Raw genomic sequence first — 22,551 nt, forward strand, 5'->3', positions numbered from 1 at the left:
CACCCTTAACTTTGATTGTAGTGCAGCTCCGCCCGGGCTCCTACGGGAGCCAGGCTCCACCGTCGACAGCAAGTGCAGCTCCGCCCGGACTCTTACGGGAGCCGGGCTCCACCGACGACATCAACACAGCTCCGCCCGGACTCCTACGGGAGCCGGGCTCCGCCCTCGACATCAACTGCAACACAGCTCCGCCCGGACTCCTACGGGAGCCGGGCTCCGCCCTCGACATCAACTGCAACACAGCTCCGCCCGGACTCCTACGGGAGCCAGGCTCCGCCCTCGACATCAATTGCAGCACAGCTCCGCCCGGACTCCTACGGGAGCCGGGCTCCACCTCCAACATGAACTGCGGGTAAGCTCCGACCGGACTCCTACGGGAGCCGGACTTCACCTCTGACTTTGGTTGCAGCACAGCTTCGCCCGGACTCCTACGGGAGCCGGACTTCACCTCTGACTTTGGTTGCAGCACAGCTCCGTCCGGACTCCTACGGGAGCTGGGCTCCGCCAACGACATCAGCGCAGCTCCGCCCGGACTCCTACGGGAGCCGGGCTCCACCGACGACATCAGCGCAGCTCCGCCCGGACTCCTACGGGAGCCGGACTCCGCCGCCAACATCAGAACAGCTCCGCCCGGACTCCCCCGGGAGTCGGGCTCCGCTCACGACCCCTACCGCCAGGAGGACCTCACCCGGACCTCAACAGAAATCGGGCTCCGCCCGTTGCCGAGCTTCAATCGACAGATCCACGCCCCCTGACAGGCCCTCAAAACGGCCACGACCCTGCTCCACTTCCTGTGGCGGACTCCGCACAGTACCATCATTCCCTGACAGGCCGCAGTAACCATAGCCGCCCTGCTCCACTTCCTGTGGCGGACTCCGCACAGCTCCACTATCCCCTAGCAGGCCACAGTGACGGCCACGAGCCTGCTCCACCTCCTGAGACGGATACCATGTGATTCTCCTGTCCGCTGACAACGGACGCTGCTCCACCCCTCATAACAGATTCCACGTGGCGGGTCGAGGTGATGGCCACGTGTCTGCTCCATTATCTTTCGCAATCAATTCCCCTGACCATGGGCGGCCCACTACCAGGCGGTTACAAACGTCGCCATCAATCCGTTGCCTCCCCCGTCTATAAAAGGGGGATCCAGATACGTTATTCTCTAAGCTCATTCTTCCTTATCTCAAAACTCTACTAAATTCTCCGTTCGAGCACTCCATTCTTGTTGAGGCAGAAAACTGACTTGAGCGTCGGAGGGTCTTGCCGGAGCAACCCCACCTCCGGTTTAGACTTCCCTTGCAGGTCCTGGCGGCGACCGCGGCTTCCCCGACTCCAGCTTCTCCGGCGCAAGCGGATTTTTGCACCAACAATGGGTATATGCTTTGTTCAAATTTTGGTTAAGTAACAATCAACTGTGAAGTTCATATTAAAAAAAAAAAAAAAAAAAAAAAACAATCAACTGTGAAGTTGGGTTTATTGTATGGAATGCTATTATAGTCTGCAAACACTGTGCCCTACTCCACTCTCACACATAAGCACAAGTGCACACATACCACCTCACCCCCAGACACACACTAAGACACCACTGTGCACAGAGAACACATTTTAATATAACAGACACATATATGTGGTAAAGATCAGAAAGAAAAATATTGGAACCCCTCAAAATTTCATCAGTCATGACTTCCCCTTTCTTTAGCTGCGAGTTAGCGCATTTGATAAGATATACTGGTTTCTACAATGAATATCCAATCATAAGTCACCAGAAAGTCATATGAATGCTCATAGTCCAATGATCCGCAATTAACCAAGCATGGAAAGTTAGAGCAACACCCAAATTATAAAGGGCTCTGCCGCTCTGGCATCATTCCGATCCATGGGCAATGCCTTTTTGTACCTTCTTCGTGCCTCAACAAGGAGTTCACATTCATTGCATGCATTAATAAGGACAGATGCAACATTATCTCTGCCAGAATATGAGTGTCCAATTTCTTACATGGGAGACAATGTCCTCGTCCACTCAACATGGTATCATTTCTTGATAAGACAGTCCTCACCTCCTGAATGGTCTTCAGCTTAAGCTCTTCATGAAGGAGGTAAGCGTTTCCTAACTGACCTACAGCTAGTAAGATCATTGGCTTTAGAGCAACAGCTGTGTAAAGCAAACCTGTAGATTCATACAGTATAGCATCTGCTCTTTCTTCATCAGCTTGATACATCATACATTCTCTTGCTTGTTTTAAAAGCTTGGATGCCTCCTTTGCATTTCGATTAAATTCATCAGCAATGGAAAGTGTCGAAGACAAACATGTGTGGCCTTCTATATCATTACCATGTACTGATTGTTGAACAGATTGGTCTTCAAATTTCATATATGCTTGCTTAGAATCACTAGGACTAGTCTGCTCAACCTTCACCTTGCTATTACTTCCAAGTGAATCCATGTATGTACGACTTACCAGGTATGTCAAAGGTTTGTGTTAAAAGTGAGGATGTCTCAAATTTGGTAAAGAGTTCCGAGACTTTTGTTTTTCTATTATTGCGTCAGCACAATCATGCATGTCATTTTGCATTATATGACCATTATTATGTTGAAGATCATTTTTTGGTAACTTCCTTGCTTTGACATGAAGTGCAAGCTTGCATTCCAACTACTAAGAGCTTTGCTTTTTTCTGATAAAACCAGATTTATTTATGCCAATATAGAGAAAATACATCTGTGTGAATCTGAAAATAAAATATGAGAAAAAAATAGAAGGACAACTATTAAGCTCTTCATCATATGAATGCATATGATTACTATGTGACTGAGCTTAGTTTCCAATCTTTACTGTCTCGGTACCATGGTCGGTTACCATCTTAACAGTCCATTTCCTTAGAGTATTTCCTAGCAATACATAGGATCCTTCAGGGTTTTCAATTTTCAATACAAATGAAAGATTATATGCAAATTCTGCTGGTGCCCAAATTGTCTTAGCAATGGATCTGCTGCAAGAAATTGTATTCTATAGTGATGTTGGATTCATCAAATCTGATGCGATTTTAGCAAGAGCACAACCATTAATGAGCAAGTGTGATGTTGGTACCTGAAGATACCTAGCCCTAAAGACATAGGACAGTTGGCTGTGAAGTGCTCTGAGTATAGTGATTGAGGGTACCATGTACTATCAAGTAAGTGAAACAGGATTGACTGACAGAAGTTACTTGTAAGTGAATGAAAGGAAGGCTAGCAAAGTGAAAGCTCAGACAAGGCAGAATTCTTATCTTCACAATTGTGCTGACCTCCTGAATTTACAGGGTTCTCTAGAATTAATAACCAAAATCTTGTGAAAACTCAAGACTTAGAATATGCAATTTCAGGAGAATAATTACTTTTGCACATGTAAACTCAAATGCTTTGTGCTCCTACCTTATATAAACCTGTAACTTCTTTTTAGTAATAAATTTTCTGAAAGATGATACAAGACTTGAGAAATAAGAACAGACAAATTCTGAACTGGTCTTAGAAAACTTAAACAAAATTTCTCTAATAGCCAAGATAACAATGTAAAGCAACAGAAAGGCAGATCTTATCCCTAAAATAAATTTATTTCATATTAATGGCCAATCAATCATTTTTGACTATTTTAAGGATGTCTATAAACCATATCCCAATTGCAATCATCTGGTATAGGATAGTATCAGCTACTTTGTGCATGCTATGTAGGTTTTATATGTTGAGTTCATCAGCATAGACTATATTGAGATAGTGCATAGCCAGTGATTAATTCTACTGAAGAAGCTTACTTCCACATTAATGTCTCAGAATTGTTCAAATTTAGTTAAAAATATCCTCAAGCATATTATGTTCCAAGATTCTTCAAGATGTATACTTTTTGAACTCATACTATCCAAAGGATTAAGAGAGCGATCAAAAACTATAGGACTGAGGTTTGTTTCCTGGACATAGGACATCTTCAGTAAGCCAAGAAGCCTCAGATGTATTTGGCCTAAATTTCAGTTTTAGAGGTGGATTAAAGGAGTAGAAGAATACAAGCCCTTATCTATATTTTTATCTACACTGCCCTCACTTTGTGACCAAAGTTCAATGCATGTGAGAACACAGAGAACATAAACAAGGGGGTGCTTCCAAGTTCCAATAAAGCAGCAAAACAAAAAGATGGGTTAAAACATCAATATAACTAAAACATTTCTCTTTAGCTTCTTAGGAATTTTTTTGGCATTGTAAAATTAAGTTCATATGCGATCAAAAGAAAATATACGAATACTCATATAAATTGAGAATTGACACTGTCAAACATTATTTATAACAGCCCAAGCACCTAAAATATCAGATGGCCAATTCAATGGCAAAAGTCCATGGTTGTACATTAATTTATGTTTTAACAACCTATGCCCTGTCAAATTTTGGTTACTTTTCAAGATCTGTCATGACCACGCGAATCAATTCTCAATCTGTATGCACCATAACATATTTTGGCAGTTCAGCTCTATCAGCATCATTTTGTTAGATGCAAGGATTGAAGCATTAAAAAATCAAAAAGCAAATACATAATAATTTTAATCTTGAGTCACAAATCAACAGACTTCAGTAGCAACAGGGGTGTACCTGCTCTCCTTTTTCAAGTCAAGGGGCACAAAATTCACCATCTGAAATCATCAACCCATACAAACCCCAGCAAAAAACAAATAAATTGTTTAGGATCAGCATAGCAAAAATTAGATACGTATAAAAACCACAGTTTGATGCTCCACAGCTGCACTGATTCCATTCTGAAACAGTACCAGTTAATCATAGGAGATAAATAATGAGGAGGATTTTGCAATTACCCAGATTTAGGCATCTCTAAGACACCCTAGCAAAGATGAACTGATTTCATTTAATATGGGGATCAATTCAGTTCATCCAGTAAGATGTAAAAGAAATTATCATACTCATTATTGAGAAGAATTCTCAGAAAAAAAAGTTATACCAAGGTTTCTTGCAATATGACCAACAACAATTCCTCTCTTGAGAACAGAACTATGAATTTGATCTCTTCAATATTAGTATTATAAGGTACTCCTGATTGTAAGTTCCATAAAATTCACTTGCCTTCCACTGGGTTGAGATCCACTGATTGTCATCCTACAGGCTATTTTTAAAATCATACTATGAATATATTGAAATTGAATGGTAGCAATGCTGTTCCATGTGAAACTTACCATGTGGGGCACATCATGTTTGTTGGGTATAAAATACCCACAGCCGAAACCCTCAACGGAATCGACATAAGTGCAGCTCTGCCCGGACTCCTACGGGAGCCGGGCTCCACCGCCGACGGCAAGTGCAGCTCCGCCCGGACTCCTACGGGAGCCGGGCTCCACCGCCGACGGCAAGTGCAGCTCCGCCCGGACTCCTACGGGAGCCGGGCTCCACCGCCGACGGCAAGTGCAGCTCCGCCCGGCTAGCCCGGACTCCTACGGGAGCCGGGCTCCACCGCCGACGGCAAGTGCAGCTCCGCCCGGACTCCTACGGGAGCCGGGCTCCACCGCCGACGGCAAGTGCAACTCTGCCCGGCTCCCGTCCGGACTCCTACGGGAGCCGGGCTCCACCGCCGACGGCAAGTGCAACTCTGCCCGGACTCCTACGGGAGCCGGGCTCCACCACCGACGGCAAGTGCAGCTCCGCCCGGACTCCTACGGGAGCCGGGCTCCACCGCCGACGGCAAGTGCAACTCTGCTCGGACTCCTACGGGAGCCGGGCTCCACCACCGAACGGCAAGTGCAGCTCCGCCCAGACTCCTACGGGAGCCGGGCTCCACCGCCGACAGCAAGTGCAGCTCCATCCGGACTCCTACGGGAGCCGGGCTCCGCCGCCAACATCAGAACAGCTCCGCCCGGACTCCTACGGGAGCCGGGCTCTGCTCTTAGTATCAACTGCTAGTAAGCTCCATTCGGACTCCCACGGGAGCCGGGCTCCGCCGCCAACATCAGAACAGCTCCGCCCGGACTCCTACGGGAGCCGGGCTCTGCTCTCAGTATCAACTGCTGGTAAGCTCCATCCGGACTCCCACGGGAGCCGGGCTCCGCCGCCAACATCAGAACAGCTCCGCCCGGACTCCTACGGGAGCCGGGCTCCGCTCTCAGTATCAACTGCTGGTAAGCTCCATCCGGACTCCTACCAGAGCCGGACTTCACCCTTAACTTTGATTGCAGCGCAGCTCTGCCCGGACTCCTACGGGAGCCGGGCTCCACCGACGACAGCAAGTGCAGCTCCGCCCGGACTCCTACGGGAGCCGGGCTCCGCTCACGACCCCAACCGCCAGGAGGACCTCTCCCGGACCTCAACAGAAACCGGGCTCCGGCCGTTGCCGAGCTTCAATCGACAGATCCACGCCCCCTGACAGGCCCTCAAAACGGCCACGACCCTGCTCCACTTCCTGTGGCGGACTCCGCGCAGTATCATCATTCCCTGACAGGCCGCAGTAACCATAACGACCCTGCTCCACTTCCTGTGGCGGACTCCGCACAGCTCCACTATCCCCTGGCAGGCCACAGTAACGGCCACGAACCTGCTCCACCTCCTGCGACGGATACCATGCGATTCTCCTATCCGCTGACAACGGACGCTGCTCCGCCCCTCATAACAGATTCCACGTGGCGGGCCGAGGTGATGGCCACGCGTCCGCTCCACTATCTTTCGCAATCAATTCCCCTGACCATGGGCGGCCCACTACCAGGCGGTTACAAACGTCGCCATCAGTCCATTGCCTCCTCCACCTATAAAAGGGGGACCCAGATACGTTATTCTTTAAGCTCATTCTTCTTTATCTAAAAACTCTGCTAAATTCTCTGTTCGAGCACTCCATTCTTGTGGAGGCAGAGAATTGACTTGAGCGTCGGAGGGTCTTGCCGGAGCAACCCCACCTCCGGTTTAGACTTCCCTTGCAGGTCCCGACGGCGACCGCGGCTTCCCCGACTCCAGCTTCTCCGGCGCAAGCGGATTTTTGCACCAATAGGATTGGCGCTAGAGGAAAGGTTGTGTCTTCGCAGCACCCTTGTTCTTGAAGGAGTGTTCAACGGAGCTGCCTCCGACCGTTTCTCCGTCATCCACTCCTAATTCCCCCCCCGCAAGATCGACACCCGATGCCTCCGCGCAGGGCGTCCACCCGGCGGTCTACGGCCTCCGCGGCCAGATCTCAGGCTCCGGCCTCCCCTCCCGTTTCTCAGCCTCCTCCTCCTCCCCCTCCGGCGACGGCGGTCGGCGCGGAGCAGTTTGACTTGCTGGCGCAGCAGGTCAAAGGCCTCGTCGAGGCCGTACAGGCAATGCAGCAGCAGCCACCGCAGGCGTCGGCGCATCCGGAGGGGGCATCTCCGGAATGCCAGAACCCGGCGGTGGGGCGGGCCACCTGGGCCAGCCGCCCCGTCCTTCCCGGGAAGGCGAATCCGAGGGTAGAGAGCCCTCAATCGGACCACGACTCCACCCCTGGGAGATCCCTGCCCCCGTTCTGCCAAAGGACCCTCGAGACTCGGAGTCGAGAGGACTTCCTGGACCGGAGGCTCCAGGAGATGAACCGGCGGATCGAAGAACTCCGCCATGCGCCTCCCGCTTATGGTGAGGACATCTGCACTGACCCTCCCTTCTCCCAAATGATTATGCAGGAACCGATCCCGCCGAATTTCAAGCTCCCCCAGTTTGAAAGCTACGACGGGACGTCGGACCCGGTGGATCATCTGGAGGCCTTCCGAACGATGATGCTGCTTCACGGTGCTCCCGACGCCATCTTGTGCCGGGCTTTCCCGTCTACTTTGAAGGGAGCAGCGAGGAACTGGTACTCGGCTCTGAAGCCGGGTACCATATTCTCCTTCGATCAAATGAGCCACCAATTCGTGGCCCATTTTGTCAGCAGCCGACGTCCCCAGAAAGGTTCGGAGTCCCTCATCAACATCAAGCAGAGGGAAGGGGAGTCCATACGGGCCTACGTCAACCGCTTCAACATCGCGGTGTTGGAGGTCCGGAACTTAGACCAGTCAGTTGCCATGGCCGCCCTAAAAGGTGGCCTTCAGAAGAATGACCTCTTGTACTCCCTGGAGAAGAAGTACCCCAGGGATTTTGCTGATCTACTGGCTCGGGCTGAAGGATACGCCCGAGCGGAAGAGGCCTTCAAAATGAAGGACGAAGAGACTGCGAGGGAGCATCAGGCGGGAGATTCTAGTAAGCCCGCAGTCGAGAAGAGGCCAAAGGAAGCCCGGCCTCGCTCCCGATCCCCTCCTGGACATAAGCGCGCCCATACTCCCCCCCGGGCACGCAGGCAGAGAAGCCCGGACAACAGGTTTCGGCGGGGTTCCCCGCCAGGGAAATTCCGCAGCTACGCCCCCCTCAACGCCTCGAAGGCCCAGGTGCTGATGGAGGTCAGGGAGCAGCTCCCTAGGCCGGAGAGGATGCGCACACACCCCGGGAAGCGCAACCCCAACAAATTCTGCCTCTACCACCGCGACCACGGCCACGACACGGAGGAATGCATCCAGCTCCAGGACGAGATCGAGGAGCTCATTCGGCGAGGTCGACTCGACAGATTCATCCGCCGCAGGCCTGAGGATAGAAGAGACCGGCCAAGAGCCCTCCCGCCGCCTGAACCGCAGAAAAGGGAGGAGCAGCCCGGGGACCGGCCGCCCATCGGGACCATCGACTCCATCACCGGAGGGCCTCAAGAAGGAGCGGGAATACTGTAAATGTATCGCTTACTATTTCGCTTTGAATCTACTTTTCTTTTTAGCTAACATGCTCCTCCTACTTAACGTGGATGTATTATGACTGGATATGACCCCTCCAAAAACAACGGCCATGTCAGGAACAGGAGGAGAACCTCGTCCTGACATGAGCAAGGTCGAAGGCCCGGTTCTTTTAGACCGGATGGGGGGAGAGGCCTCACAACGCCCTAATGTGCCCCCACAGCCTTGTTAGGGACAGGAGGAAAACCTCGCCCTAACATGAGCAAAGTCAAAGGCCCGGTTCTTTTAGACCGGATGGGGGGAGAGGCCTCACAACGCCCTAATGTGCCCCCAAATCCCTGTTAGGGACAGGAGGAAAACCTCGCCCTAACTTGAGCAAAGTCAAAGGCCCGGTTCTTTTAGACCGGATGGGGGAGAGGCCTTGCAACGCCCTAATGTGCCCCCACAGCCATGTCAGGAACAGGAGGAGAACCTCGTCCTGACATGAGCAAAGTTGAAGGCCCGGTTCTTTTAGACCGGAGGGGGAGAGGCCTTACAGCGCCCTAACGCGCCCCCACAAGCCAGGCTGATAACGAGAACCTCGCGCTGGCTCAAGCAAAATGGAAGACCCGGACTCCTACGGGAGCCGGGTTCCGCCGCCCAGGAAAGCTTCACCCGGACTCCTACGGGAGCCGGGTTCCGCCGCCAAGGAAAGCTTCACCCGGACTCCTACGGGAGTCGGGTTTCGCCGCCCAGGAAAGCTTCACCCGGACTCCTACGGGAGCCGGGTTCCGCCGCCCAGGAAAGCTTCACCCGGACTCCTACGGGAGCCGGGTTCCGCCGCCAAGGAAAGCTTCACCCGGACTCCTACGGGAGCCGGGTTCCGCCGTCAAGGAAAGCTTCACCCGGACTCCTACGGGAGCCGGGTTCCGCCGCCCAGGAAAGCTTCACCCGGACTCCTACGGGAGTCGGGTTCCGCCGCCAAGAAAGACTTCGCCCGGACTCCTAAGGAAGCCGGACTCCATCCGCTACTTCGCCGGCAAGGGTTAAAAATGGTGGCGAGACTTGGCCACATGACGAGATCGGAGGGAAGGGGAGGGTCCCTTCCCACGACGACCTCTAAGCCAAACAAGCCAAACGACGAGAAAGGGTCAACGGACGACAATATCGGTGCTACGCGTGAGCAAGGTAACACAAAGCACTTTTTCTTCATTTCCGATATACGTACTACAGGGCCAGGACGGCCAGGGAAAGAGGGACAAAACGACAAGAAGAAAGCAGCTACAAAAAGGGGGTGACTACAAAAGAACTCTAAGGAGGTCCTGCTCCCTCCGACCTAAGGTTATCACCTCCATCCCTCAACCAGGACTGCCTCAGGTTCTCCACTGCTTCTTCTAGTTCTTCCTTCTTCCGTAGCGCATCCTGGAGCGTCTGACGAAGATGTCGGCTCTCTGCCTCCGCTTCTCGACGCCGCTTCCGCAGAACTTCAGACTCCGCCTCCGCATCCGCGACGGCCTTCCGCTCGAGCGCTAGTTGGATTTTCACTTACTGAAGTTCGGCTGTCTTCTCCCCAAGGGAGACGGAAATCCCCTCGATAGTGCCCCTCAGGGCTAGGAGCTCTTCGGTATCTTGGGCGTTAGCAAGCTGCGCCCTAGTTACCAACTGCCTCTGGAGGCGAACGACCTCATCCGCCGCTTGACAGAATCTTCCTTTGTGCTCTTCTACCTGTCGGCGCCAGCTGGCCCGCTGCACATCGTGGCTCATCTCAGCATCTTGAAGCTGCTTCTGGAGGTCAGAGACCTTCTGCGACCATTTCTGCTCATCCTGCGCTGTGAACCGGGACGAGTTCCCTTCCAGCTGGCCGATCCTCCTCTTCGCAGCTGACAGCTCCACCTTAAGGGCGCTGATCCTGGCTTCTTGAGCCCAAGTTCGGTCGCTGGCGCTCTTCGTACATTCCTCGAGCTCCTTTGTGAAATTCGCCTTCCTCCGGCTATAGTCCATGATTGCCTTCACTTGGAGACTCCTGAAGTGGGCGGCCTCAGCGGCGGCCTCGGAATAGCATTTTTTCGACTGGCGGAGCTCGCCCTCCGACTTCTTCAACTTCTTCGTCGGGTGGAGGACCTCCTTTTTCAGCCGTTGGATAGTTGACTTCAGCGGGACCCCCAGGGGCAAGGGGAGTGCTTCGGCAGGGCACTGCCATCGGAAGATGTAAACGTCAAAGACCGACTCATTACAAGAAGAAAGGCAGAAAAGGAGGAGCAAGGGGAAGGAGAGGCCATCCACAATAAGAAATTCGACTTTATTGATCAATTTTGAAGACAAACGGAAAGAAAATATGACGACAAAAGAAAGATACAAGATCGGAGGTCTCAGACCTCGGGGGCAGGGGGTGGAGAGCTCGGCGCGGGGGGTGCGACTGCAGTAGCGGCGGACGAAGGGCCGGCCTCGTCGTCAGACTCCTCCAGAAAGCCGAGATCAAGGTCGGGATATCTACTGGCCACCCTCTCTCGACAGAGCTCGAACCCCTTGGTGAACGCCTCCAGGCCGAACTGGACGTTCAGTTCCCTCATCTCCGCAGAGGCCTTGAACTCCTCCACCGCAAGGGTCCTGACCTCCGAAACCAGAACCGGAGTTTGCTCGGCCAAATGGGCGACCTCGGCCTCCGCCTTCCTCGCCGACTCCTCCAAGCTTCGTCTCTCCTCCTCCCGGGCTTGTCTCTCCTCTTCCCGGTCTCGTCTCTCTCTCTCCAGGGCCTCCCGGAGGGCGGCCACCTCGGCAGTCTTCGCTTGAAGACGGGCAACCTCGTCCTGGCAGCGCTCCTCCGCCTGAAGGAGGTCCCTTCTCATGCGGCTCGACGCCTCGACATAGGCGAAGAGCTGGTGCCCGATCTGCAAGGACGGATAAAGAATTACAACAAAGACCGGGCGACCATGCAAATAAACATCCGCTTACCTCAAGAAAGGACCCCAAAGTGTCCCAGGCCCGCTGCTCGGGATCGGCGCGGTCGATCCTCTCCATGACATCGAACAGAATGCAGCCATCGAGCAGCCGCCTGATCAGAGCCTTGTCGTTGAAGGGGTTCTCCGATCCCCCCTCGGAGCAGACGGACTCGTCTACAGCGGCTCGGTGGCTGCTCACCCTGCGGGCCACCGATTTCCTCCTCCTCCCCGCGGCGGGCGCCTCCGTGGAGCGAACCCCCGGAACGGGGACCCCAGTCGGCGGGCTCCTTGAGGAGGCCCGGGGGACCGCTGGCTCGGCATCCGAAGGAATGTCGATGGCCGGGGTCGCCTGGACGGGCGCGGCCAAGCTCGTCTCCTCCACCCTGGCCCTCTTCGCCGAACCGGAGGTCGTCGCGCCCTTCCTCTTCTGAGCTCTCATAGCCTTGGCGAGCATCCGCGTGGCTTCGGCGTCCATTGCTAAAAAAAAAAAAAACAGGAAAAGAAAAGAAGAAAGAAGAAGCGGCACCGATCAGTCCAGAGTCAAAAAAAAAAAAAAAAGGAGAAAAAGAGAAAAAAGAAGAGAGAAAGAAAGAGGAAGAAAAAAAAAAAAAAAGAGAAAAGAGAAAAGAGAAGAAGAAGGCAAGAAAAGGAAAGATAAATACTTGCTGGATCCTGAGGGCTCAGGCCGATGTTGAAAAGAAGCTGTTCCTTCAGAAGGTTAGGAAGGGAAGGAGCGGGATAACTCAGAAGCTTCTGGGCAGCCTGGAGGTCGTCCCCTCCCAGGCTGGGAGCCCGGCGGACGGAATCCCTCAGAGACCCCCAAGGGGGCAGACCTAGTTCCAGGGTCGGGCAGTAGATAAAGAGAAATTTTCCCTTCCAGTTGTGAATCGAAGAAGGGGCGCCCTTCAGCAACCCCTTCTTACCGAACTGGGGGGAGAAGTACCACCAGTCCTTCGCTGAAGGATGGCGTTTGAAGGTGTAGAAATGCCTGAACAATGAGAGGGATGACTGGACCTCGGCTATATGGCAGAGAGAGAGAAACCCTATCAAAAACCTAAAGGAATTCGGGGCCACAGAGGCGAGAGAAATGTCTAAGAAGCGAAAGAAGGCGGCAACAAAGACAGGAAGCGGAAGCCGGAGTCCGGCACGGAATGCCTCCTGGTACAAACAAAAGCGATCAGGAGGGGGAGCGCTGGCCCGGTCAGAGGGGCCAGGTAGCTCCAGGTCGTACTCCGAAGGAACCCCGTACCGAGCCCTTATCAGGAGGAGTTCGTCCGGAGTCGACGAACATGGAATGGCGCCCGGTGCGAAAATCGGGCGGGGCCCTGCCTCGGACGCGGGTTCGTCCGCAGAGACAGGGGCCTGGGGGTTCGAAGCAGAAGAACTCCCAGAACTGACGGGGGCAGAAGAGTCGGAAGACATTTTTCAGGGGGAGAACCTAAAGGATCCTAGAAAGGCAAACCGAAAAGGGAACGAGACGCCGAAGGCCAACTCAGAAGAAGACACAAAAGAAATGAAAAGAGGAGAAGCCCCTAGGCGGTAAGAAGAAGAAGGTTGGCACTAACCTATCTTGCTCTGGGGACCTGGGGAGCGAAAAGCGGGAGGCGCCTACGGCTCGAGAGGGCGTTCGCTAGAGCAGGCTCTCGGGGAGAAGACAGACGCCAGCAAGAAATCAGAAATGGAGTAGGACGCCTGAAGGGGGAGGACGGGTTTAAATAGACCCTGGGATCCGGTGCCATAATGATCGCGAATCCTCCCAGGCCAGTCCACATCCGACGCGTGTCCCACTCCCCGTGGCAGACGGCTAAAGGCGGCTGGCGGTTGGCAGGATCATAATTGCCCCGTACCTAGGCCAGCGTACCTGCGGGGCTTTCGAAGCGTCCCCTCGTACCGCCCCAATTCGAAAAGACTCCGGCACGCGCTCATTTAATGCCCAAAATATCTGGGAGCGGCAGGGCGCGGGATTCGAAGGGACGGTTCCGGCTGTACCTCTGTGTACTTCCTTCGTTTGAAATGCAAACTCGGATGTAGGGGGACTGGTGTTGGGTATAAAATATCCACAGCCGAAACCCTCAACGGAATCGACATAAGTGCAGCTCTGCCCGGACTCCTACGGGAGCCGGGCTCCACCGCCGACAGCAAGTGCAGCTCTGCCCGGACTCCTACGGGAGCCGGGCTCCACCGCCGACAGCAAGTGCAACTCTGCCCGGACTCCTACGGGAGCCGGGCTCCACCGCCGACGGCAAGTGCAACTCTGCCCGGACTCCTACGGGCTCCACCGCCGACGGCAAGTGCAACTCTGCCCGGACTCCTACGGGAGCCGGGCTCCACCACCGACAGCAAGTGCAGCTCTGCCCGGACTCCTACGGGAGCCGGGCTCCATCGCCGACGGCAAGTGCAGCTCCGCCCGGACTCCTACGGGAGCCGGACTCCACCACCGACAGCAAGTGCAGCTCCGCCCGGACTCCTACGGGAGCCGGGCTCCACCGACGACGGTAAGTGCAACTCTGCCCGGACTCCTACGGGAGCCGGGCTCCACCGCCGACAGCAAGTGCAGCTCTGCTCGGACTCCTACGGGAGCCGGGCTCCACCGCCGACAGCAAGTGCAACTCTGCCCGGACTCCTACGGGAGCCGGGCTCCACCGCCGACGGCAAGTGCAACTCGGCCCGGACTCCTACGGGAGCCGGGCTCCACCACCGACAGCAAGTGCAGCTCCGCCCGGACTCCTACGGGAGCCGGGCTCCATCGCCGACGGCAAGTGCAACTCTGCCCGGACTCCTACGGGAGCCGGGCTCCACCACCGACGGCAAGTGCAGCTCCTCCCGGACTCCTACGGGAGCCGGGCTCCACCGCCGACGGCAAGTGCAACTCTGCCCGGACTCCTACGGGAGCCGGGCTCCACCACCGACAGCAAGTGCAGCTCCGCCCGGACTCCTACGGGAGCCGGGCTCCACCGCCGACAGCAAGTGCAGCTCCATCCGGACTCCTACGGGAGCCGGGCTCCGCCGCCAACATCAGAACAGCTCCGCCCGGACTCCTACGGGAGCCGGGCTCCGCTCTCAGTATCAACTGCTGGTAAGCTCCATCCGGACTCCCACGGGAGCCGGGCTCCGCCGCCAACATCAGAACAGCTCCGCCCGGACTCCTACGGGAGCCGGGCTCCGCTCTCAGTATCAACTGCTGGTAAGCTCCATCCGGACTCCTACCAGAGCCGGACTTCACCCTTAACTTTGATTGCAGCGCAGCTCTGCCCGGACTCCTACGGGAGCCGGGCTCCACCGACGACAGCAAGTGCAGCTCCGCCCGGACTCCTACGGGAGACGGGTTCCGCAAGTGCAGCTCCTCCCGGACTCCTACGGGAGCCGGGCTCCGCTCACGACCCCAACCGCCAGGAGGACCTCTCCCGGACCTCAACAGAAACCGGGCTCCGGCCGTTGTCGAGTTTCAATCGACAGATCCACGCCCCCTGACAGGCCCTCAAAACGGCCACGACCCTGCTCCACTTCCTGTGGCGGACTCCGCGCAGTATCATCATTCCCTGACAGGCCGCAGTAACCATAACGACCCTGCTCCACTTCCTGTGGCGGACTCCGCACAGCTCCACTATCCCCTGGCAGGCCACAGTAACGGCCACGAACCTGCTCCACCTCCTGCGACGGATACCATGCGATTCTCCTATCCGCTGACAACGGACGCTGCTCCGCCCCTCATAACAGATTCCACGTGGCGGGCCGAGGTGATGGCCACGCGTCCGCTCCACTATCTTTCGCAATCAATTCCTCTGACCATGGGCGGCCCACTACCAGGCGGTTACAAACGTCGCCATCAGTCCGTTGCCTCCTCCGCCTATAAAAGGGGGACCCAGATACGTTATTCTTTAAGCTTATTCTTCTTTATCTAAAAACTCTGCTAAATTCTCCGTTCGAGCACTCCATTCTTGTTGAGGCAGAGAACTGACTTGAGCGTCGGAGGGTCTTGCCGGAGCAACCCCACCTCCGGTTTAGACTTCCCTTGCAGGTCCCGGCGGCGACCGCGGCTTCCCCGACTCCAGCTTCTCCGGCGCAAGCGGATTTTTGCACCAACAATGTTATAATCATCTGTTCCCCTTCCAACAACGAGTAATAAATATGTACAAAGAAGTTTGAATCTCAATTGTTAAAATAATTCAGATGATACTATAACTGCAGGTTGCACACAACAATGATATCCACAATTTCACTGGAGGGAAATTTCTGGCGACAAGCTTGGACAGAACCTTGCTGCCACCAAAATTAAATAGAAGATATGAAGAATGCATTTTCAACATGAGGTGGCGGTCCAATTAATTACCTACAGTATATGATATGGTGGTTCGATTATAATATAGGAGCCATAACAGAGACCCTTAAGTTTTGCATTTGGTCTATCAAAAAGTTGTGCAATATAATACTTGCAGATTATGATGTGTTAAACACGTACTGAAACTGCTCCCCACCAGATTGGTATCACCTATTGCCACAAGGGCAAGAGGTCGAGGGTTCAATTTTGGTTGGAGTCATGTTTGAGGGTTGGGTGGGAATAACGATAGAATGGCTAGGATTAGCCCTTCTTCATTTTCTTTTTATGAAAAAAAAAAATTCAGAAGAGTTAAGCAGCAACAGCTTTGTCAGCATTGCTTCTTTTTGAAAACATTAGCAGCGGATAGTTTGAAGAATTAAACATATCGAAATTGATTGGTATATGACTCTTTTTTAACTAGATTAAAAAAACTTCAGACTGCCAAATATGCAGTGAATCTGGATCACGATTGCCATTAATTAGTTGCTCTGGATACAATTGTGAGTAGCAATTCTTTGCCAAAGCTTCTGATTTTTCTTCGTGATAAGTTTAGCAACACTCCACTACCTCTTTGCAGGCATGCCTTCAAAGTACATGTAGATCCCATCATAATTGCAAGTTGACAATAACAGCCATGACCTCCTCTAGATCAGGACTTCCCCCCCTGGCAATCCCAATAATGTGTCCAATAAGGTGATGTTTAACAAGGCAGCCGGTTTTGCAAGACTTTCCATTGACAGGTAGTCACTGCAGAAGATTTCATGGCATCTTCAAATTGTTCCCTGCCAAACATCTATACTTTCTTTCAACACAATGAAAGTGAATGATCAGCAAAACTAATAGGCTGAAATTCCAGCAATGAATCGATGAATATATTGTTACACAATAAGACCTCATAAGGAAAATCTATTTAATATGATATCATATCCATCTTTCAAGAATAAAATTAACATTTGAGAAGCAATAAACCTTTGAGAGAAAATCTTTGCTCCATTTTTTTTTTTGAACAATATATGTGGCCATATCTCATTTTTCCAGCAACCTACAAATAATAGTATTATACAAGAGAGCAAAAGTAAATATTAGCCTCATGGAACAATCTTTCCTACATAAAGCCATTTATAATAGGCTAAGAAATAATGCTATATTAACAACTTTTGTTACAGATAAGCATCAAAATTGTTCAATCAGGAAAAATTTAGCAGCATTATCATTTTACATAAGGTCTCAACTCAAGATTCCCTAGTTAGCAAACTTGGAAAGTTGGTGAACACATAGCAGGAAAACTATCATTGTCAATAAAATGCTAAGGTTATCATCACATTTTAGCATATATAGTAAGTGACAGTGGCAGACAAGATGAAACCATAATTTGTAGTTTATAGTAAAGGAAGTAAACAATACTTTATAGTAAAGGAAGTAAACAATACTACAGCACAGCACAGTACAGTAAAGGAAATAAACAGTATTGCACCATGGTAAAGGAGATGAATAGTAAAAGCATAAACAGGAATAGTCTGAACAACCATCAACAGCTGAAACTGAACCAAGATAATAAGTATAAATAAGGCCAAACCTTAACTGATCACAACCAGTGGCCTATGTCATCACTACAACTGAAGGTGCCTGTTATACCAAACTCGCAATCTAGAATGTCTGCATGAATTTGGATTCTCATTGCTTGTCACACTGGATGCAAATGTGAGCTGCAATCCATACCAATTATCAGCACAATCCTTCCAATAAGTTCAGTGATAGCAGACTTCTGCATTTCACCCTTCAGATTCACGACAATTCTACCGTTATCTTCAAAGAACATATAGAACTCTATGGTGGCCATCGCAATGTCGATGTCCAAGGCAGAAGACAATCATTCGGCACAGCCCTTCCCATAACCATAATGCCTCCAGTTCCCTGACAACACCATTGGAGTAGGTCCATGGACATACAAAATCTGTTTCTGGAATCATAGTTCCTAAAACGGCTGGATCTGGCAGTCGAGGTTAAATTTTATTTAATAGTCTGTCGACACATGCGATAGAATCAGATCTCACAGAAAAGCCAATGTAGTTGAAATATCCATTTGTTACACAATTATTAGCAAACTCATATTAACAATTCATGGTGACTTCATTCACTTTGCACAGTGCTCGGAAAGATCTGGAAACAACTTCAGATAATCATGATATTGTCCATTCTTTGATAACACCTCGAATATCTGAGAAGCAGTTGATGCCTCAAAAGAGAAGCTTTTCTCATTCATTTTTCTAATAATTTCCGTTGCCTTTTCTATCTTATCTTTCTCCAGCAAACCACGAACCATGGCATTGAAGATTACAGAATCTGCAGGATAACCACTGTTCTCCATGTGCAAGAGCAAATAATCAGCCTCATCAAACAACCCTTCCTTTATTAGTCCTTTCACCATTATTCTATATGTAACAACAGTCGGCTTCAAATCTTTGGTAAGGATTGTACTGAAGAGATTTTTGGCTTCATTAATCTTACCAGATTTAAACAAACCACCAATTATGGTGTTGAAAGAGATAATGTTGAGGCTAACATCAGATGATAATGCATCTTGAAGTAGCTTCATAGCTTTATCAACACACTGGTTTTTGCAAAGCCCATGCAAGATTATGTTGTATGTGTAAAGGTTTGGACATACACCAGCAGCCAGCATCTTGTCAAAGAATTTTTCAGCATCAGTAACCATACCGACACGATACATTCCAGCTAATATGGTGCTGTATACAGCTGTTGTATGCTGCACGCCATTATGAGGCATTGCATTAAAGAGACTTAGAGCCTTATCAATCCTCCATCTTTTGCAATATCCATCAATTAATATATTGTATGTCACAGCATTGGGCTTAGGGCCTTTTGAAACCATTGAATCATAAACTCTCACTGCATCATTCATTCGCCCTACCAAAAAATAACCATCGATTAGCGTATTATAATTAACAACATCAGGCTCCATGCCCCCACTAATCATTGTTTCCAATAATCTATGTACCTCTTGAACCTTTCCTTCTTTACACAAGACATCGATTAATGAATTGAGTGTCACAATGTTAGGATCAATTCCCCGCTCCATCATCTCATTAAGAAAATGCAAAGCTTCTTTCCACTTCCCCAATCTACAAAACCCACATATTATAGAATTATAGGTGATGACATCTGGATGTATGCCATGACCCATCATCTCATCAAGAAGGCCTCTAACATCCTCCACTCTTCCAAGGTCGCATAGTCCATCTAGTAAAGAATTATAGGTAACCACACTGGGCTTCACTCCTTGTTGTTGCATCTGCTTGAATAGCTTCACAGCCTCATCCATTCTTCGATTCTTGACGAATCCATTAATCAAGATGGAGTATGCATGACCATCAGGAGAAAGACCTTTATCTAACATGGAATCAAAGACTTTCCTTGCATCTATGAGACGTCTCTCCTGACAATATCCTTGCACCAATGTAGTATACGAGATTACATTAGGTTTTTCACCTCTTTCATGCATCAAATCAAGTAGTTTATGAGCTTCTGCAGTCTTTTTATGCTTGCAAAGTGAATCCATCAGCACGCTGAATGTCACCACATTCGGCGAAAGGCCTCGATCGACCATTTCCTTGAAAATATTGATTGCCTCTTTCCAGCAGCCTAAAGTCGAATGCCCATGAATAATGCGGTTGTAAATGTGAACATCCGGGGCAACACCAGCATGAGTCATTTCATCGATCAGTTTGAGAGCCTTGTCCACAGCTCCTTCTTTGCAAAGGTAATCGATAATTATGTCATATGTAACCACATCGGGCTTGCAACAACCTCCCAAGGTGGCCATTTTCTGATGCAGCTCCAGTGCCAAGCCCATTCTACCAGCGCTGCACAGCCCCTTGATGAGAGCACTGTATGAGAACACATCAGGTTGACATCCCATCAGAGACATTTTATCGAACATCGTGGCTGCTTCGCTTACCCTCTTCTCGGAGCAGAGACCATCAACAAGAGAGTTGAAGATTCTGGCGTTGGGGACATGGCCGCGTTTCAGGAGGTCCCCAAAGACACCGAAGCCCAAATCCACCCAAGTCATGCGACAGCAGCAGTTGATAAGGACTCCATATGTGTGGATGTCGGGCGGGATTCCTTGCAATTGATTTAGTTTGTTATATAGAGAGAGAACAGTGGGGTAATGCTTCATTCGACGGATGGCGTTGAGGAGGACGTTGATGGCGAAGATGGAGGGTTTCGGGCTCGCACTCGCTGCAGTGTCAAACAAATCGATCGCATCTTCGATTGTAAGAGCCTCCGATCGACATCGTTCGATCATCAGGCTTTCCAACTGCGGGTTTCCACCCCGGATGTTTTTATTGGGGGTGGTTTCACGAGAGGATGATGCAGCATTCCTTCTAGGAGATGGTGGAAGGATGACGCGGCGCTCAGTTCGAAAGGCAGCGACATCTCTCGCTGAAGAAGAGACGGGTGAGGAGGCAAGCAATGGAGACGTCCTCCGCATCCCAGTATTTCTTTCACCCGAAAATAAAACGACACAAATCCACCGGGTGTTTGTGATTTTGTGGTCTTAAAGATCACAAAAGTCCGCTCAGAATAACAGTCTCCAGCACCATGGCAAGCAGCTCAATTAGAAACCTTGGAAAGAATGGTGTCGAGTTCAGGTATTTTGATGAGAAAATGACGGATCTGAGAGCTGTTTTTGAGATGAAGCAACCCAAGGTAAAGGATTTTCCTTATGTGGGAGAATTCAAAGAGCGAGCGTCCTAATTATCAACCTCCCTCAAAGAGGAAAAAAAAAATGGAGGTACCTGAGGTTGTTCTAAACAACAAGTATGCGGGAGGTCACGTTTCTTCGGACCTTTCATTTCGGAAGGTGTACTCCGTGCCACTTCGACTAGCATTATCCATGTCCGTACAGAAAAGATTATTTTTGTGATTTTACTGTAGCTTTGGTTCAACCTACTTTTGAACAGTATCGGTAATTGAATCTTCTACATGGTCGAGTATACTGAGGACTGAATTTGGTATCAAAATCAAATTTACCCCCAATATCTATAAGTTATTTTATTTTATGATCTTTTGAGTTGTGCTCACGCCAGATCACTATGAGCATCCTCCTGCTTGTATCCCATAAAAAAAAAAAAAAATTTAAGATAAAATCCAGAAAGTTTTCCAAACTTACTACAGTAACATGCAGGAAATAGAGCAACAAGAAAAATTATAAGCTGACTGGAAGCAGCTTTACCAAGACAACTCTAGTGACCTCAAAAACCTTGATGAACCCTTCTCAGAGGAAGAAATCAAGAAGGTAGTATTTGATTTGGCTAAACACAAATCATCTGGCCCCGATGGATTCCCTATTTCTTTTTACCAAAAATACTGGGAAACTCTTAAACTTGATATCTACAGACTCTTTGATAGCCTTTACAGACAAAATACAGACATTTTCAGATTGAATTACACCTACATCACGTTAATTCCTAAGAAAACTGAGTGTAAATCGGTTGTGGAATATAGACCTATCAGTCTAGAAAATGGGATTATTAAAATCATTTCCAAGGGGCTTGCTAACAGGCTCAAATAGAAGTTAGAAATACTTGTCTCCTCCTCCCAATCCGCTTTCATTTTTGGAAGTTAATCCATGAAAGCTTCATCTCTGCCACTGGAATCATTTCTTACTGCAAAAGGAAAAAGAACAAAGGTTTTTTTTTGCAAGGTGGACTTTGAGAAAGCATTTGACTGTGGATCCTGGAGCTTTCTACAAAATCTTCTAAATCCACATGGCTTTGGTTCTAAATGGCGCTCTTGGATTTCTTCCATCTTACTCACCAATTCGGCCATTCTCCTCAATGGACTGCCTGGGAGTTGGTTCCCAAATAAGAAGGGATTAAAGCAAGGGAACCCCCTCTCTCTAATTCTTTTCATTCTAGTTGCAAATCATCTTGTTAAGGTTATGAAATTGGCACAATCATCAAAGCTCATCAACGGCATCAGTCAACTTGAAGCAATAAAATAATGCCAATGCTTGCAATTTGCTGATGACACCCTACTCTTTTACGATGCATCCGCAAGGCATGCTAACATCCTAAAATTCATTCTTTTCTCATTCGAGCTTATGACTGGGTTAAGGGTTAACTTCAACAAATCGCTGCCGTTAGGGCTTAACCTTTCTGACAATGAAATGAGAAAACTAGTAGAAATTCTGAAGTGTCAAACTGCCCAGCTATCCATCAAATATCTGAGGTTGCCTCCACATCACTCTCCCCTTCCATCTAGCCATTGGAACTTCCTCCATAAAAAAATCATTAAGAAACTAAGTGGTTGGAAGAGAAACTCTCTAACATTGGTAGGTCGAATTACGTTGGTAAATTAAATTTTGAGAGCAATTCCAGTGTATTGGATGTCAGTCCTAAAAATTTTAATTCAATCATTCACAACATCAACAAGATTTGCAGAGATTTTATCTGGGGAGACTGTCGAACTACTCGAGATCAGATAAGCAAAATAAAATATCTTGCTAGCTGGACAAGTATCTGTCAATCTAAAAAATACAGTGGTCTCGGGATTATAGATCTCAAAACAATG

At 50.0% G+C, this 22,551-nt stretch overlaps 1 protein-coding gene and 1 pseudogene across 15 annotated transcripts; both read right to left on the reverse strand.

The window, feature by feature from the left end:
- Positions 1-1,512: 1,512 nt before the first annotated feature.
- Positions 1,513-17,791, reverse strand: LOC140852805 (uncharacterized; annotated as a pseudogene).
- Positions 16,319-20,837, reverse strand: LOC105055509 (uncharacterized). Of its 15 annotated transcripts, none has more exons than XM_073246541.1 (3): positions 17,534-20,837; positions 16,921-16,993; positions 16,319-16,733 (listed from the first exon to the last, which is right to left on the reverse strand). In XM_073246541.1, the coding sequence occupies exon 1, from the start codon at positions 20,465-20,467 to the stop codon at positions 18,086-18,088; it is 2,382 nt and encodes a 793-aa protein (XP_073102642.1). In that variant the 5' UTR covers positions 20,468-20,837; the 3' UTR covers positions 16,319-16,733; positions 16,921-16,993; positions 17,534-18,085. The 15 variants fall into 15 exon arrangements, with proteins under 15 accessions (XP_073102642.1, XP_029123535.1, XP_073102641.1 ...); XM_029267702.2 differs by having other exon boundaries at positions 16,319-16,744; XM_073246540.1 differs by having other exon boundaries at positions 16,319-16,753.
- Positions 20,838-22,551: the final 1,714 nt, after the last annotated feature.

Source organism: Elaeis guineensis, chromosome 12 (genome assembly GCF_000442705.2).
Source record: "Elaeis guineensis isolate ETL-2024a chromosome 12, EG11, whole genome shotgun sequence".
Classification (NCBI taxonomy): domain Eukaryota; kingdom Viridiplantae; phylum Streptophyta; class Magnoliopsida; order Arecales; family Arecaceae; genus Elaeis; species Elaeis guineensis.

Excerpts from the sequence above, each read along its gene's own strand:
- LOC105055509 (XM_073246543.1), bottom strand. The coding sequence starts at position 20,467 with ATGCGGAGGACGTCTCCATTGCTTGCCTCCTCACCCGTCTCTTCTTCA.